This window comes from Melanaphis sacchari, unplaced genomic scaffold, assembly GCF_002803265.2.
Source record: "Melanaphis sacchari strain LSU unplaced genomic scaffold, SCAv2.0 Contig15_pilon_pilon, whole genome shotgun sequence".
Taxonomy (NCBI): Eukaryota; Metazoa; Arthropoda; class Insecta; order Hemiptera; family Aphididae; genus Melanaphis; species Melanaphis sacchari.
This window is the reverse complement of record NW_020270722.1, coordinates 219,889-235,740: the sequence shown is the minus strand read 5'-3', so window position 1 is coordinate 235,740 and position 15,852 is coordinate 219,889. Positions and strand designations below refer to the sequence as shown.

General features: G+C 27.1%; 1 protein-coding gene and 1 pseudogene across 1 annotated transcript; both read left to right on the top strand.

Moving 5' to 3' along the window:
* The first annotated feature begins 1,177 nt into the window (after positions 1 to 1,177).
* LOC112592198 lies at positions 1,178 to 1,739 on the top strand (annotated as a pseudogene).
* Positions 1,740 to 11,208: 9,469 nt separating this feature from the next.
* LOC112592204 lies at positions 11,209 to 13,988 on the top strand. The gene is made up of 3 exons (XM_025336218.1): positions 11,209 to 11,262; positions 11,346 to 11,600; positions 13,521 to 13,988. The coding sequence occupies exons 1-3, from the start codon at positions 11,209 to 11,211 to the stop codon at positions 13,986 to 13,988; spliced, it is 777 nt and encodes a 258-aa protein (XP_025192003.1).
* Positions 13,989 to 15,852: the final 1,864 nt, after the last annotated feature.

Genomic DNA, 15,852 nt, shown 5'->3' with positions numbered 1-15,852 from the left:
CTCTTTTCACCGTGGCTCTACCAGTCATGGATATATAATAATATTGAATAACTGCAACTTTAAGCGTAGGTACCAATGTATATCATACTACCATTGTTATGAAATTCTTTGTGAACTGTATTATTATCATTACCATCGATTACGGTTATGAATAGGATTGGGATTAAAATTCCTTTAAAAATGCTCTAAAAAATATGCAAATTATGCCTTATAGTTATAATTCTTAAAATATGCATTATTGAAACGCGTTTAAAATGTATTTCTTACAGCTGATACAATGATATAATTGAAACGTGCTGTATACAGTAATTATTAATATATTATAATATTAAAAGAAATACTGTTATCGCCTCATTAATTATTTGTTTATATGAAATAAGCGATTGAGACGTATAATAATATATACGTTCGACACAATCTGCAGGCTACTACATATTTTTAACAACACTAACATGCTAGTTTTTATTGGAACAAATCAATTTGTGCTACAATTTACGTTCACTTCAAAATAAATCGTGAAAAAATCTTAAAAACTTAAATTTTCAAAAACCAACAAATATGCGTAAAAACACCATTAAAAAGATCAGGATCGTCCAACACATATTTTTCACTCATACGGATCAACGTTTAAGCTAAATTCTGAAGCATTAGAAAAAAAGATCTTTGCCCGAATCGTTAATACTGACGTACGGATTAAAAACTTTTAAACGACATGCGTTTATGAGTTCGAAATTATACACTAGAAAATATATTTATACTTTTTTGTACACGAATTGACGAAAAAAACGATATAGGTATATAATATATTTATATATATTATATAGGTACTATTATTCCCGTAGTCTCCTTAAACCTATATTATGCGGATCCGAGTCGAGCCAATAAACTCCTTCCGTGACCACTCTCGAGTCTCCGCTGTTTACACACACACACACACACACACACATATAATATATGTGTGTGTGTAAAATCAATAAAACATAATTAACATTAATAATAACTAACAGTAACAATTATGAACTTTTTCTGATTCCGCGCGTGGAAAACTATTTTTCCAGTCGATATGATATGTTATTCTATTATGCACAGATACTCTACGACCGTTACGTCATCACATCGAACGTTCTAGACGGCAGTCCGCGCGGGGCAGTGCGTGAACGAATAATAATTTCGTATTATGCCCAGATCCAAAACGGCGTGCGACGAGAACCGGCCGACCGCCGAATTCGACCGGTTCGAATTCCGAAACGGCCGGCTGATCGTCGGCTGTAAGTGCACCAGAAACGATGGGATGCAGCACGAGTGCGAACGGCTGAGATGCATGGCCGACCGGCCGCTGTGTTTGGCGCGCCCGTCGCCCGCTTGCCTGCCCAGCCGGCCGTGCCACCGCGGCCACGCGCGGTTCGCCGAGACGACGGCCAACACGACAGGGAACCCGCGCCAAGTCGCCGCCGCCGCCGCCGCCGCCGTCGCCGCCACCGCCGCGTCGAGCCGGCGGAGTGGTGGACGGCGCGGGCGGTAGTGGTGGCGGCTCCGTTGGCGGGCGCTGGGGGGGAGCCGAACGAAACGCGCGTTACCGACCTTTTAACGAGCGCCGGATGCGAAAGTGGGCGGCAGATCAATACGACGACCGTCCCGCGCTGAGAAAGTTTTTCCGGCCGTGCCGCGTCCACTACGTGAAAAAAAAAACGAACGACCGTAGACGTCCGCGTGAAGACGTCAAGGACACGTCAAAGTGACTCAGAGGAAAAATGTTGATTCTGTGCACGGTCCCGAAAAATATTGATTTTTTTTCCATCATAACGCACCGCCGCGTCCGTCTCGCCGAATCCGACGGTTTATTCAGCCTCAAATTATAATTTTTTTAATGTTATTGCGTTTGTCTATAGAATAGATAGGTTAGGTTAGCACTACGTTTCCCGTCAACACATTAAATAATATAAATGTTAAAAATGATAAAAATTGCGAATAAAAATTTCCCCGCGCAGAGTTATGGATTTTATAAAGATATAAACAACAGATTACTGCTGTACGGCGTACAGATAATTAATAATAACTCGAACACGAAATTAAAATGTCTTTAAATTTAGTTTTTTCGTTCATGGCAATTAATATTATAATATTTATTATTTATACCTATGAAAATCCGCTCATAAAACGGGTCGCGATCTACCGATCTACTATATGATGTACGAGTATTTTAGTTGACGTAGCTAGTAAAATAAAAAAAGAGCGAAACCTGTGATTGATCGGGATAAGCTTTAGGACAGTTATGAATTTAAAAAAAAATTTTAAAATATTGTAATCAGAGATTGAAATAAAAATCATGCAACTATATAATATACTCTACATAATATTAAGATTTGTAAACAAATCTCATATTTCGGGTTATTTGAACCTTGGATATTATAACCCCTAAACACACTTTCCTGGTTGCGTCACCGAGTAGGACCCTTTTCGTTTAATGGGTTTTTGGACTGACATGCCAATTACCGTTGCATGTACTCTAATACGAGTGGAGAGGGGGGACAACGCGTATAAAGTATAAAAGTTGTTATAATATGAGTATGCCTTAAGATTAGTAGAATTCTTTTAACACTAATCTTTGACTGTTCGATGAATATAACGAAACCATATTTACGTCTGTAAACTAGTATGATAAATTAAATAGACACAAAAAAATCCTAAAATCTATTATTTTATTTTATATTATAAAAAATAAAAATATCAGATAAATATATTATACAGTATATTTTCTACTTAGTACTTTGAACAACAAAAAAGGTAATAATAAGACGTGTAAGAATCAACAATAAAAGCTACACCAGTTAAATAGGATTAAGTAGCATAAGTTTGCTATTTCGTAAATTACACTGACGACAATGAAACAATCATAAAGATAATGTGGGAAATACTCTTGAATGCGTGTCCGTATGTGTAAAGTTTAGTTAACCGACAACCAATTTGGTGAAAACTAGATATAAGTTCATAAATTTAATACAAAAGTAACGAAATATTTATTTCATAAATTCATAAAAATAAAATGTGCGATACCAACATTAATAATTTAATATAAGATTCATCAGTGGTTCTTATAGTAAAAATAGTTTATAAAAAATAAATAAATATTTGATTTAAAAATAGATTATTGAAAAAATGAATCATATTCTTACATCAGCACAAAACTATCAGAAACACATTAGAAAAATTTAATATTAAAGCGTTTTCAGTTAAAATTCGTTTAAAACACCAAAAAAGTAAATTATTCTGTAGGTAATTGAAAATGGACTACATTTTTAAATATTAATATTAATTTAAATATAACATATTTTAAACAAAATGCTACCTAAAAAAAATAATAATACAAACAGTTGTAAATTTTGGATTAAATTATATTGTTAAAAGCAATATGTAACGTTTAAGTACTTTCAACTTTGAACTTATTCTGAAAATAACGTTCAGCTAATTTAATACCGTGTGTAGATCGTTTCATGTTTATGATGTTTTGATTACGTAATTATTATATAACTTTTTGAAATCTTACTACCATATTAAGTTATCTAAACAAATATACGTGCTCTTCATCATCTATTAAATTTTAGTACATACTAGCTATGTATAACATTCATAATTCGTTGTCGGCAAATAAATAATTTTTTTAAAAGAGAAAAACCAGTTTATTTATCAGAGACCGGATGTATACATTTTGTCTTGTATTTATATATTTGATAATACTATATTTATACGTTTTTTCGTTTAATTACGTTATCAACATGGCTATATTCACTTCAAAGATTGATCACAGACAACATTGTTTAATGTTTATGACAAAATTAAAAATTGAAAAAACTTGTTTTTGAAATACTATGATTATTATCTTTCTTTAATTTCAAACCTAATTTCAAAATATAATATTCATATATTCCTTAGAGTATAATTTCCTAATACAATAAGAACCAATAAAAATTACAAAAAATTCTATGATAATATATTTTTATTTTACCATTTTTTATTATTTTTTACGTTAACGATTAGAGTATTATTATAACAGTGTTACCTGTTTTTCAATTCTTATAAAAAAAAATATAGATCACATAGCTTTATGTACTACCTGCTAGTTTTTATTTATTATTTTTATTATTATTATCAATTTATCCGATGGAGGGGCTTATAATTTATACACGCCGGAAATACTAGATTAGAGATTTAGCAACCCAGTCTATGAATTTTCGCCATCTTATTAATTACATAACAGGTTATAGTATTTATGTAACACTAAAACTGCATAAGTTATAACACCCTGGAATGGGGTGTTTTTGTTTCTTAACTCACTGAATTTACACCTTTCCTTATATTAGGATTCCTAATAACCTATTATGACAATAGATAATGCTTGGGAATATAAACGTATTATATATCCATTAGGATCAATATAATCTAATGACAATTAAGAAACGATGAAATTATATTTAAGTATTATTATTATTGTTATTATTTATTCTATTTTAAATGTTATAATTTATAAATTTAAAGACCTTTTAATCGTTTAAAAACTTAATAGACAATATTATAACATTATAATATGTACTTATACAATAAATGCTGCACGATTATCCTTTCCCAAACTACTTAGTTAACTATTTGTTACTTTTTTTTATATCATTATTTAATATTAAAACAGACTACTTAAAAATTGATTAGTTAATGAGGACGATGAGAAAATTATTTTAGCTCATATTAAATAAAGTATGTTCAATAGGTAGATTTTATTAAAGATAATCTTTAGTCTGTAGATTATAGATATTTAGAGCAGGTAGTTAGAATAAGTAGGGACACCAAAACCCATTTAATAAGGGTCATGTATATTGGTTATGTATTACATATAATGCTAAATGAATAGTTTTTCTAAGCTGTTTAGAAATGATTGAAAAATAAATTAAGTATAAATATATAATATTTTTCAATGCAGAATATGTTATTTTTTAATACTAGGTATGGAAAAAACTTAGCGTTTTTTTATGAATTTGATACCTAAACAAAATGTTTGTCTGCTTATTGTATTTTGTTTTACTTCAGTGTTTTCTGTTATCGGCGTTATAATATTAATATTTACAGACAACTAATATATATCTAATAATATATTTATTAAAAATGGTCCAGTATTAAGTTTTTACACTGCTTATGTTGTAGACACAGGCGAGTACTGATAAAATTCAGTGAACTTTAACCTTATCTTTCTCCCAACTATCATTAACTGTAGACAACGGATGAGTGTTTATATCGATGATTTTGACCTATTGTACTACAATATAAAAAAAACAATAAATATCTATATATACTTCATGTTGTACGTAATTGATCTACATATATAAAATTAGGATTCAAATCATATTAACAAAATCTAATCGTATATTATAACATTTTATATTATATCGACCATTGATATCGTTTAATGAATGAATATATATTTTATTAAATCTGTAACCAGTATAACCTATATAAATACAACCATAAAATATTATTATACCGCACGTGCCAACACTTAATTTATTTTATAAGTTTTCAAAGTTTCAGTTATTATTATATCTATTTGTAATGTAATAAATAATACTGTATGTATAAATAAGTCTTAAAAAATATAAGAGGAAAACACTTTTTACTTAATTTAATTTATATTTTAAATGAACAGTATGTAAAAGAATATCTTAACAATACTAGGAATTAGTACTTATATACACTATACATCATTATTACTGTTATATACTTGATCATGATGAATATATTTTAACAAAATTACGAAAGGCAGTCACTTAGCAGAGGACTTAACTATTATAAATATGTAAATATGTTAACGTATGAAAAGAGTGTTTGCTAGATTATTTGAGAATCATGAATCAAATTACTAGTCATTTAGATATACCAAAACAAAAAATATCAAACATACAAAATATTATCTTGAGGGGAGATGAGTGAATAAAATAAATGAATATGAGATTAAAAAAAAGGCAATAAAATTAATGTGACGTCATTTTTCGAATTAATATATTCCCCGAAAAATTATATAATAATAACGAACGATTCATTAAATATTTTTTGTATAATATTATTTTAATTGAATATTGAATAAGGTTGAAAATTTACATTTTTCCATTTAAATTATAGAGCTTCTTTTATGTTATATTTATGCGAACTGTAAAAATAATTTTGAATCCCCTGCTCCCCTCAAGAAATTCGTGACCTAAACGTTCAAGTTAATGATATAAATGTAAATAATTTAAAGTACACGGTCGCTGTTTATCCCTTCGCCACGCAAAAGCTTTTAAAATCTCATATTACGGGTGTGTTATACAAAGCCATAAAATCAACATTTTAAGTCGACATCTTAGCAACGAAGTTTAAATCTTTTATTTGATAATAATTTCTATCTTACCAAGAAGTTTATAAAATTAATAGTGAATAATGGTATACTAAATTTGTCATATCGGCAATCATTTCTATTAGTATTTTATATTTTTTCTATTAATCTTTATAAATATTTAATAGAAATTTCTAATTCAAATTTATTTTATACATTTATTCTGTTATTTGTAAGTTTGAAATCAATAAATTAATTGTATTATGGAATTCCATGACTCAAATATTAAAATGTTATTATTAAAATAGTATCAATAAAGTATTGTGGTCTCTGTGGATATTAATAATATAATAGTCGATCTACAAAACACATTTGTTATGAAATATGTTTTTGTTTTAAATATCATGTTAAGACAGTAAGTTGTCGATTTTTTTAAGGGCATTGACTCTGTAATATGTACACATTACCATTGATTAAAAGTAATAATTAATAATAGACAGAATAGACTATATTAGTACGATATACATTTTATTTAGACCGGCTAATTTATTAACTGTAGCAATTATTCTTCTATATTTTTACGAAAAATTCCATTTTTATTTTTGTTAAGTCAATATTTTTTATGTAGCAACCCTCATACTTATTAACAAATTGTGAGGCTAAATAATGTTTCACGAATATAAATATATAATTATTGAACGTTAAATCAATAATTTGATTCTAATAAGTATTAAGTATTTAAAATTATGAAGAAAAGACTCCAAATTTTTAAGGTGATTATATGCATAGTACATAGTAATAAAATTTCTGTTTTATATATACAAATTCAAAATTATGGGATGTAAAAATATAAAAAACATATTTTTGACTATTTTATTTATTACTCATATTTTTACTTATGAACGATAGGTAATGTTAATAATATCTATTATTTTATTTTATATAATTTGATGTGCACATAACGCATAATATACTTAAATTAGTATATTTTTTGCAATAGAATTTTTGAAAAAAAATAATTAATTAAATTTATCAACAAAAAAGTAAAAATAAAATAATTATTTTATATAATGTGTTCAACAATTAGTAGCGTGAAATACTTCGAATGTATATAACCCTGAATTTCATATTCGATATTTTTTTTACTGAATAAAGAACTTAATAATATTCTTATTTTGCAAATTTAAAATTAAAAACAATTTTCTGCGCATACTCATAAACACAATCTATTTTTTAATTACGTAATCCTTTCTCTTTGAGTATGAACTTTAGTTAAATTAATTTTCTAAACAACTTTAACCTTTAAAGCTTTTTATACCCCTAAAAATAATTATTATTAAGAGTGAGTTAAAGTTATCATTATCGTTTAATTTTTTAAATAATTTATCAACAATTTCATGAAAATAATTTTGTATTATTTTTTGAAAACTCACGCGATGTGTCATAAAAATGAAATCACATAAAACACTGGGACTTAGTAAAATTTAGTTAGCTGTTAAAATATAAACTATAAATATAACATGCATAAATTAAAACTTTGATTTATTGTTAAGATAGATAAATATTTTAATGTTTAAGTGGTTTAAAACAATTTAGTCCAAGCTTAAACTGAAAAACTACGGTGTAATTTAAAAAATAAATTATTTTGCTTCGGGTGCGTGGAATTTTTTAAATAAGTAAAATACTAAATCCTTTTTGTATACCTATACAATAAAAAAACCAAATGAAATTCAGGGTCAGACATTCAAAATATTTTGTGCTACTTTCAATGTTGAATACACTGTACAAATTATTATAGCACAAAATTAATGACATATTCTTAATTATTATATTTTATAACATAGTATTATTTTCTCATTTTACGATGTTTGAAAATAGTACAAAATTGTACCATTGTTCATTTGTACGTTCTCCTCTTTATTTTTTTAAAATTGGATATTTTGTGCATGCTATATAATACTACATTTATACATCTTGTCCTCAGAGAAAATGGAAAATAATAAAAAACTTTACTACATTTAAATTTTTTTTAACAAAACTTTCCAAATTTCAATTATAAATTATAGCTTTATAATAAAGATATCTCCTAATTATTTTTTATTTAATCTAGATTTTAAACAATGTTATATTAGGTATACTAAAATTCACGTTTTTTATCAAAATAAATTCTAATGAATTCTTTAAAATTATTAATTTATAATGACAGTAAAATTTAACAGGAAAATGTCCTCGTTGGCATAACAATAACAAATTATTGTTAGTTTTATAAATTAAAAAAAAATTAAGTTTTGGCATACAATTCGATTGTAGCCCATACTCTCGGACATAAAAATTATATTACCTAATATAACGTATATAATTGATGAAAAAAAGAAATAACTAAATATTGCTCAGATGCTATTTGTAAAATGTCTTTGTTATACGAGAAGTCGTACTCATACAGTATATTGTCGTATGGTTAATCGTTAAGGTATAATATTAGTATCTATATAAGTTTCTCTCTACTAATTAAATTAATATTAAGCATTACTCTAATTCCTAAAATTCTTCTAAATTCACAATGAAACCATTAAAACTTGAATAAAAATATTTTAGTATGTATCATAATTAAAAAATAATAATTAATTATTTTACTACTGTCATTAAATTTTCTACCTACTGAATTGTTTAATTTTTAAAGTATCATGCTGCAGACGATTTTAAGTCGTGCATCACTTTTGAGCTTTTTACAAGTTTTGTTCTAGTAATAATAATCATATCAAACATAAATATTAAATAATTTAGTATAACGTTATTATAATGATTACTTTTTAAATAAATAATAATATCAACAACTAACAATCTACAACTATGAAAATCATAACATGAAATGTTATATTGATTTCAAGAAATTTAAGATTATTTTTTTTTTACTATTATCATAAAAGTATATTTCGACTAATAATAATTTTATCATTAATAATTATCCTTCATTTATATAGACAATTTCGTAATAAATATATATATATATTTGTGTCGTTACTCGTTATTATAATAAGAGATAAGTAAAAATTATCAAAGTAAGTATTAATCGTTGGTATATAGTCATTAAGTTTTAATGTTAGATTTTTACGTACAATTACTACTGTACTAGATTTTTTTTGTTATTATTAATATAAAAAAATGAAAACATAAAATCATCTTTTACATCATCGGATTGTACCGACAAAGGAAAAATTAAAACTATGATTCCTATGGATATAGTAGATTACGATGAATATAATATTATGCACACGATTATTGGTATTAGACAAAACAAAAAAACAAACTCGTACGTCATTTGTATCATTGGTTTTAAAATAATATACTATTTTAGTATGATATTCTAAAATCGATGCTTGTATACAAATAGGAATCTATAGTCCAACCAATGAATACTCTTCCGAACAGTTAATAATAAAACTGGTTAAAAATAATATATTTGACGTATACACTATATTTTAATATCGGTCGCTTTACGATTCCCCAAAGTGTTGCGTGAAAACCCAACACAATCTTATAAAGCAGTAATTTTTTTACCACGGGATATAAAAAAAAAATTTTTGCCGTGCCCAAAATTCGAAATTTTCCCTTAAATTTTTAAGTTATTAGAATTTTATTTATAGCTATGCAAATAAGTTTTGTAATATAGAATATTTTCGCGAGCAAACTATTAAATGATGGCGGGCCGTAGTGTGGCCACCTCTGAAATAATAGAATATTATATTATATGTATACGTTTTATAATTATTATTTTTATTTATATCATATATTATATTCTATACTCTATAATAATAACAGACCAGACAATGTGAGGTCGAACGTCGAACCATATTGGGACGGAATGCTTGGGTACCAGAAAAATGATTTATTATAAAGAAATGACACTTTGGGTCATCGTGAGAAACGACCGTGTTTCCAATGAATTTTCGGTTAAAAATGTGTGCGTATTTAACGCGTTTGCTCGGATACCCGTTGTTGAGAGCAAACTGCTCGTTTTTCACTAACTATCGGCCATTAAATCCATTACACGCACGAGCATAAATACTCAACAATTCAAGATGGTCAACAACAATGATAATCTAATCGTTTTGGGTAGGTACACAAAACCGTCTTCGTCCTTTTGGAATTCGGACCCAGTCCGCAATTCTCGGTAAAAGGACACATATACGTCCTGCCACACCATCCATTTGTTATCGATTCGATCTACCTGTCATTGAACCACCCCCGAACACAATACGCGTGCAAGTGTATTTGTGTATTGTCGTACAACGCTCATTGTGTTTTAATGTGCATTCCTTAATATTGTGGGTACATGGCGTCTTTCGATACTTCGTTATTTACCAACCGTGTTTGTGTACTACAGTGTGTCGATATTATTTTTGGTTGTTTTATAAAATCATGTACACTCAATAGGACACGAACGCATTTCAAACTATCGGCCGTTTGTTCACGGTTGATAAGATAAAACGAACTGTGCGGGGTGAGGACTGAAATGATAACCCCCGCTATTCACCTTGCCTGAACTCTGACGTTAACTTCCAGTTTTTGCCTCGCTCGGTGCGATCAGCTGCTGGCTGCTGTAGTAACGTAGTATTCACTATCGAGCGATTCCGCGCGCCGTTCGGTACTCCGGTGTGCGCCCTCCACCACCACTCCTGTTTCCAATAACGTTCCAATTCGGTTTTCAGTTACCACTCGACAGTTTTAAATTCTGCGTCGATACTCGCACTGCTCTTATATCGTGGACATACACTTACGATTTCGTTTCGGTGCTCGCCCGCGTTGTATATATTGTATATTATATCGTAATATATTAATAAATATACATAAAAATGGGCTGCGTATCCAGCAAGAGAAAAACTGGTTCGAGTTCGGTCATGTTCAAAGTGAGTACGACCGCGTAATTTTTTTTTTTTAATATTTTTATGAAAATTAATAAATGTTGTACGAAAATACAATCAAATTACAGGTTACAAACATCGATTACAAAGGTAACGAAATAAATCATGGTCAAATTGAAATCACTGACAGTGAATTGGTAATGCATTATGCAAGTAAAAAATCAGACATTACATGTCCACTGAGCACAATCCGACGCTACGGATATGAAGATTTCATGTTCTGTTTCGAAGCTGGACGCTCGTCTCCCTATGGCCAAGGAATATTTGCATTTAGAAGCAAAGATGCAGAAAATATTTTCAATTCTATCAAAGCAAAATTGCAGGTATTGTTGATTAGTATTATTATATTTTAGTATATAATAAATGTTTTCATTTTCAAATATTTCTAAACAAATAATATTCACTCGTGCCGACTTAGGACTATTTGATACATTTTAGAATAGTTTTGAAATAGATGTTTAACTTTACTATTCAAAAATTAAGTGTTTATTTTACTCGAAATTTAAAATATTATTTTTATATTTTACTAGTTGATTTAGATATTTATTGAAAACTTCATATACCTTACATAAATTAATCAATTATACAAAATTTCAAAATTAAATTAGTGAAAATGAATTATCTCTATTTATTCAAATTGTTCTTCGATTATATTTAATTGGATACTAGATATTAATTCTGAATTATGCACTGAATAAATAAAATAATATTAAATTTAAACATTATAAAGTTATGCTACAAGAATTTTTAAAGTTAAATTCATTTATATTTTGTTAAATATTAACTTAAATCTGCATTTTTTCAATTTTCCACTTAGTAGTATTTTCAAAGAAAAAAATTATTATAAATCTATTTGAAATTAGATTTGAAATAAAAGAATTTGATTATTAACTATACTTTAGATTTAAAATTTTTTATTTTGGGAATTTTGCTTTAAAACGTCTGATGCTAATATAATTTTGTCATTAAGAGGACGTCGTACCCGCATATGTTGTCTCCGTCTTACAAATGGATAACATAGCAAATTTTACGCTCAGCAGATCTCATTTTTTTCCCGGTAATTTTAAAATTAGAGTGAATTGATCTCTTATAAAATTTAAATGTAAAAATATTATTTAGACGACCTCATGGGCTTTTTACTATATTTTAATTTTGAAGCAAGTTATAAGTGTTTTAAAACGTATAAAAAATTTACAATTTTAAAATACTTATAACTTGCTTCAAAATTAAAATATAGTAAAAACTAAAAAGCCCATGAGGTCGTCTAAATAATATTTTTACCTTTAAATTTTATAAGAAGTCAATTCACTCTAATTTTTAAACTAACGTAGAAAAACGTGATCTGCTAAGCGTAAAATTTGCCATGTTATCCATTTGTAAGACGAAGACAACACATGCAGATATCACGTCCTCTTAATGATTCTATCCTGTAGAATCAACCAAATTATTTTATTAGTTAATAGAAGAAAATATTCCACAGCTTGTTTTTCAATATTTTTATCGCAAATATTGTATTTCCTATACAAACTTCTTAAATGGGTTGGGTATCAGCAGTGGATTAAGGGGAAAATATTATAATTTGAGAGTGACTATTATAAATTAAAATATAATTTTGTAAAATTACAGAAAATCGGCATTGAATCACTAAATTACATATATTTGTCGACCAAATTAATATTTTAATTTTAATTATTATATTAGTATAATAATAAAATATTTTTTATTTAGTGTAAACCAGTTTATTATCTGTTTATTAAATGTTGACCATTTAATATCATACTATTTTTATAATGTGTGCCTATAAAAAAATAAAAAATAAAAAAAAAATAGTACAATATTTAAATCAATAATTTGTACTCTTTAAGTGGTTGGTACAATTTTATGAGTAAAAATTACATATATTTCATATTTTAATCGTTATTAGTAATATATTTTTAATTAAATGTATCATATAAGTTTTTAAATATTTGAGTTGTATCTTTTGTGTATATTTTAATGATTTTATGTGCAGATTAACTGATTAACCTTAAATGTAAATCATAAATTATCATCATAATATTTATGATTTATATTTAAGTGTCTTAAGTAATTACATAAAGTGGCAACCACTATACTACAAATAATTTATATGCTTATGACAGATTGGTTAAAATATATACACCAATCATACACTTTTTTCTCGTTAAAAAGAATATTTAGGTTAATAGCAAGGATTTTTAATTAAAGAAACATTTTTATTTTAGATTTTAAACAATACAAATATGGCTAAAGATATGTCTTCTGAAGTACATTATTATTCTGGCCAACCATGCACAAGCAACGATATACTTGAAGAGGTTTATGATGAAGTTAGATTTAGTGGAATAAAAAGCTACAATGAACCGAATAAGAATGAGGAATCTCCCTACCTCGAGTTAAATCCTGAGTATCTGTGCAGTGCTTCGTATGAAAATATGCTGAGCCCCAACCAAAATGATGGGATAATGTATGATGATAATATTTATGTGATTCCTAAAGAAGAAGTTACATATACTGAAGTTGAAATTGCTGCTTGTAAGACTAAAAAAAAGAAGGCATTGCCAGTTCCCCCAAAAAAAGAAATAACAGAGTATACAGTTATTGATTTTGAACGTACAAAAAATTTGTTCCGAAGTACTCCTAGTGTTTCCTACAAAAAAACTAGACATGATTTTGGAGCAGTTACTCCTTAATATTATCAAAAACTACTACATTTGTTTGCCTACATAAAGTTTTTGTTATTTTAATCGAACTATAAGATCAGCTTATTAAAGATCATTAATCATTGACAATTTTTTTTTTTTTATTAATTAAATATTATTTATTTAAATTAGTTTTTATTTAATTAAGTTTTATATTTTCACTCAACATATTTTTTTTTATTTTTAGAAAAGATGCTTTCAAATTTTAGATAACAAATAACTCCCTGTTATAAAAGCTAAATATGATATTTATGTAATACTTTTTCAAATTGTATTTGCAATTTTCTTATAATTTGTATTTTGATTTATGTATATTTTTCAATAATAACCATGACATTAAATTTTATGTTTTAAAATTTGTTAAAATTTACAGGTTACTCCAAATATTTATCATGTTATTTACATTATTATTAACTAAAAATGTACTGAATCTAAAATTATTAATATGTTTTGTGATAAATTATCTAAATAAGATTTATGGTTCATTTTAGTAGTTTAGATTGGTAATACAAATTTTGTACAATTTTATTATTTAACATAGATATATTGTTGCATTTAATCGTTTAATATTTGTTTATATCTTATTATACAAAGTAGTTATTACTTTTAAGGTAAAATTCTACTAATGTATTGATACATTTATTAAAAATAAATATAAAACATATATCAAGAAAAAGTATAATGTATTTCAAGTAGTAATAACATTTATATTTTCAGTAAGTTCATTCCTATTAACAAAAACCTCTATATATAATATATATATATATTATAATAAATCATATTGTGCTTGACTGAAAGTTTGTACATAAAGTTATGCACTTAAAAAAAAAAAACTGATTAATTTTGAATTTTTTACTTAAATATGAAATTATACTGTATGTAAATCAATCTGTATGAAAAAGTAAAATTGTGTGCCAAAAGTTATTATCTAAGTCAGCGGTTCCCAAACTGTGCTCCACGGAGTCCTTGGGGCTCCGCAATGGTTTCCCAAGGGCTCCGTTCATTATTGTCTGTATGTATACAGTTTGTGTTAATTATGCTTCATAAAACACAGGTTAAATATTTCTTAGGGCTCCATGAGAAACTTCTCCTTAAAAAAAGGCTCCGAGGCTGAAAAAGTTTGAGAACCGCTGATCTAAACAATAATATTACATATGAATACATTCTTTATATCTAATTATAATAATCAGTGGCAATTTTATGGAAGAGAGATATGGGATAGATCCCTTCCCTTTCCTTTTTTTTAAAACTTGGTATAACAGTTTAGTTGTTACTTAACTTTATTATTCTATGAGCTATGAGTGAAATTATCATTTATTAAATATAAACATATTTTTAATATTTCTATATTTAATTAATTACAATAATAATAGCAACATAAAAAATAGAAAATTAGTATTTATTTTATAAATAAATAAGAGTTTAATTTATTATGTTCGTTTATCATTATTATAAAATGCCTTATACACAGTATCTGAAGTGTTAAAAGGTTGCAATAGGTATACCCAATTTTTTTTAATGATGAAAGACTATTTTTGACTGAGATACCAGGCTCCAGCATTAAAAATATACACAATTTTTGGAGAACTACTATTAGTTATATAATTTGCATAAGAACTAAAAAGTTATTTCATATCTCATTAGTGTAGAGTGGTAAAATTTTTTAGAAGGAGCTGTAGCCTTCCTAAGGGTAGACATGTATCGGCTAGTGGAGGCCTTTGTCTGAATTTTAGGGAACTAAGTTCTCCCTTTCTTAAGAAAATCCTAAATACGCCGCTAGCTATAAGTACTTAGTTCATGTTTATTAATAATTATTACTTGTTTATTAGGTGTTTGGACTATTGTAAGCTATAAA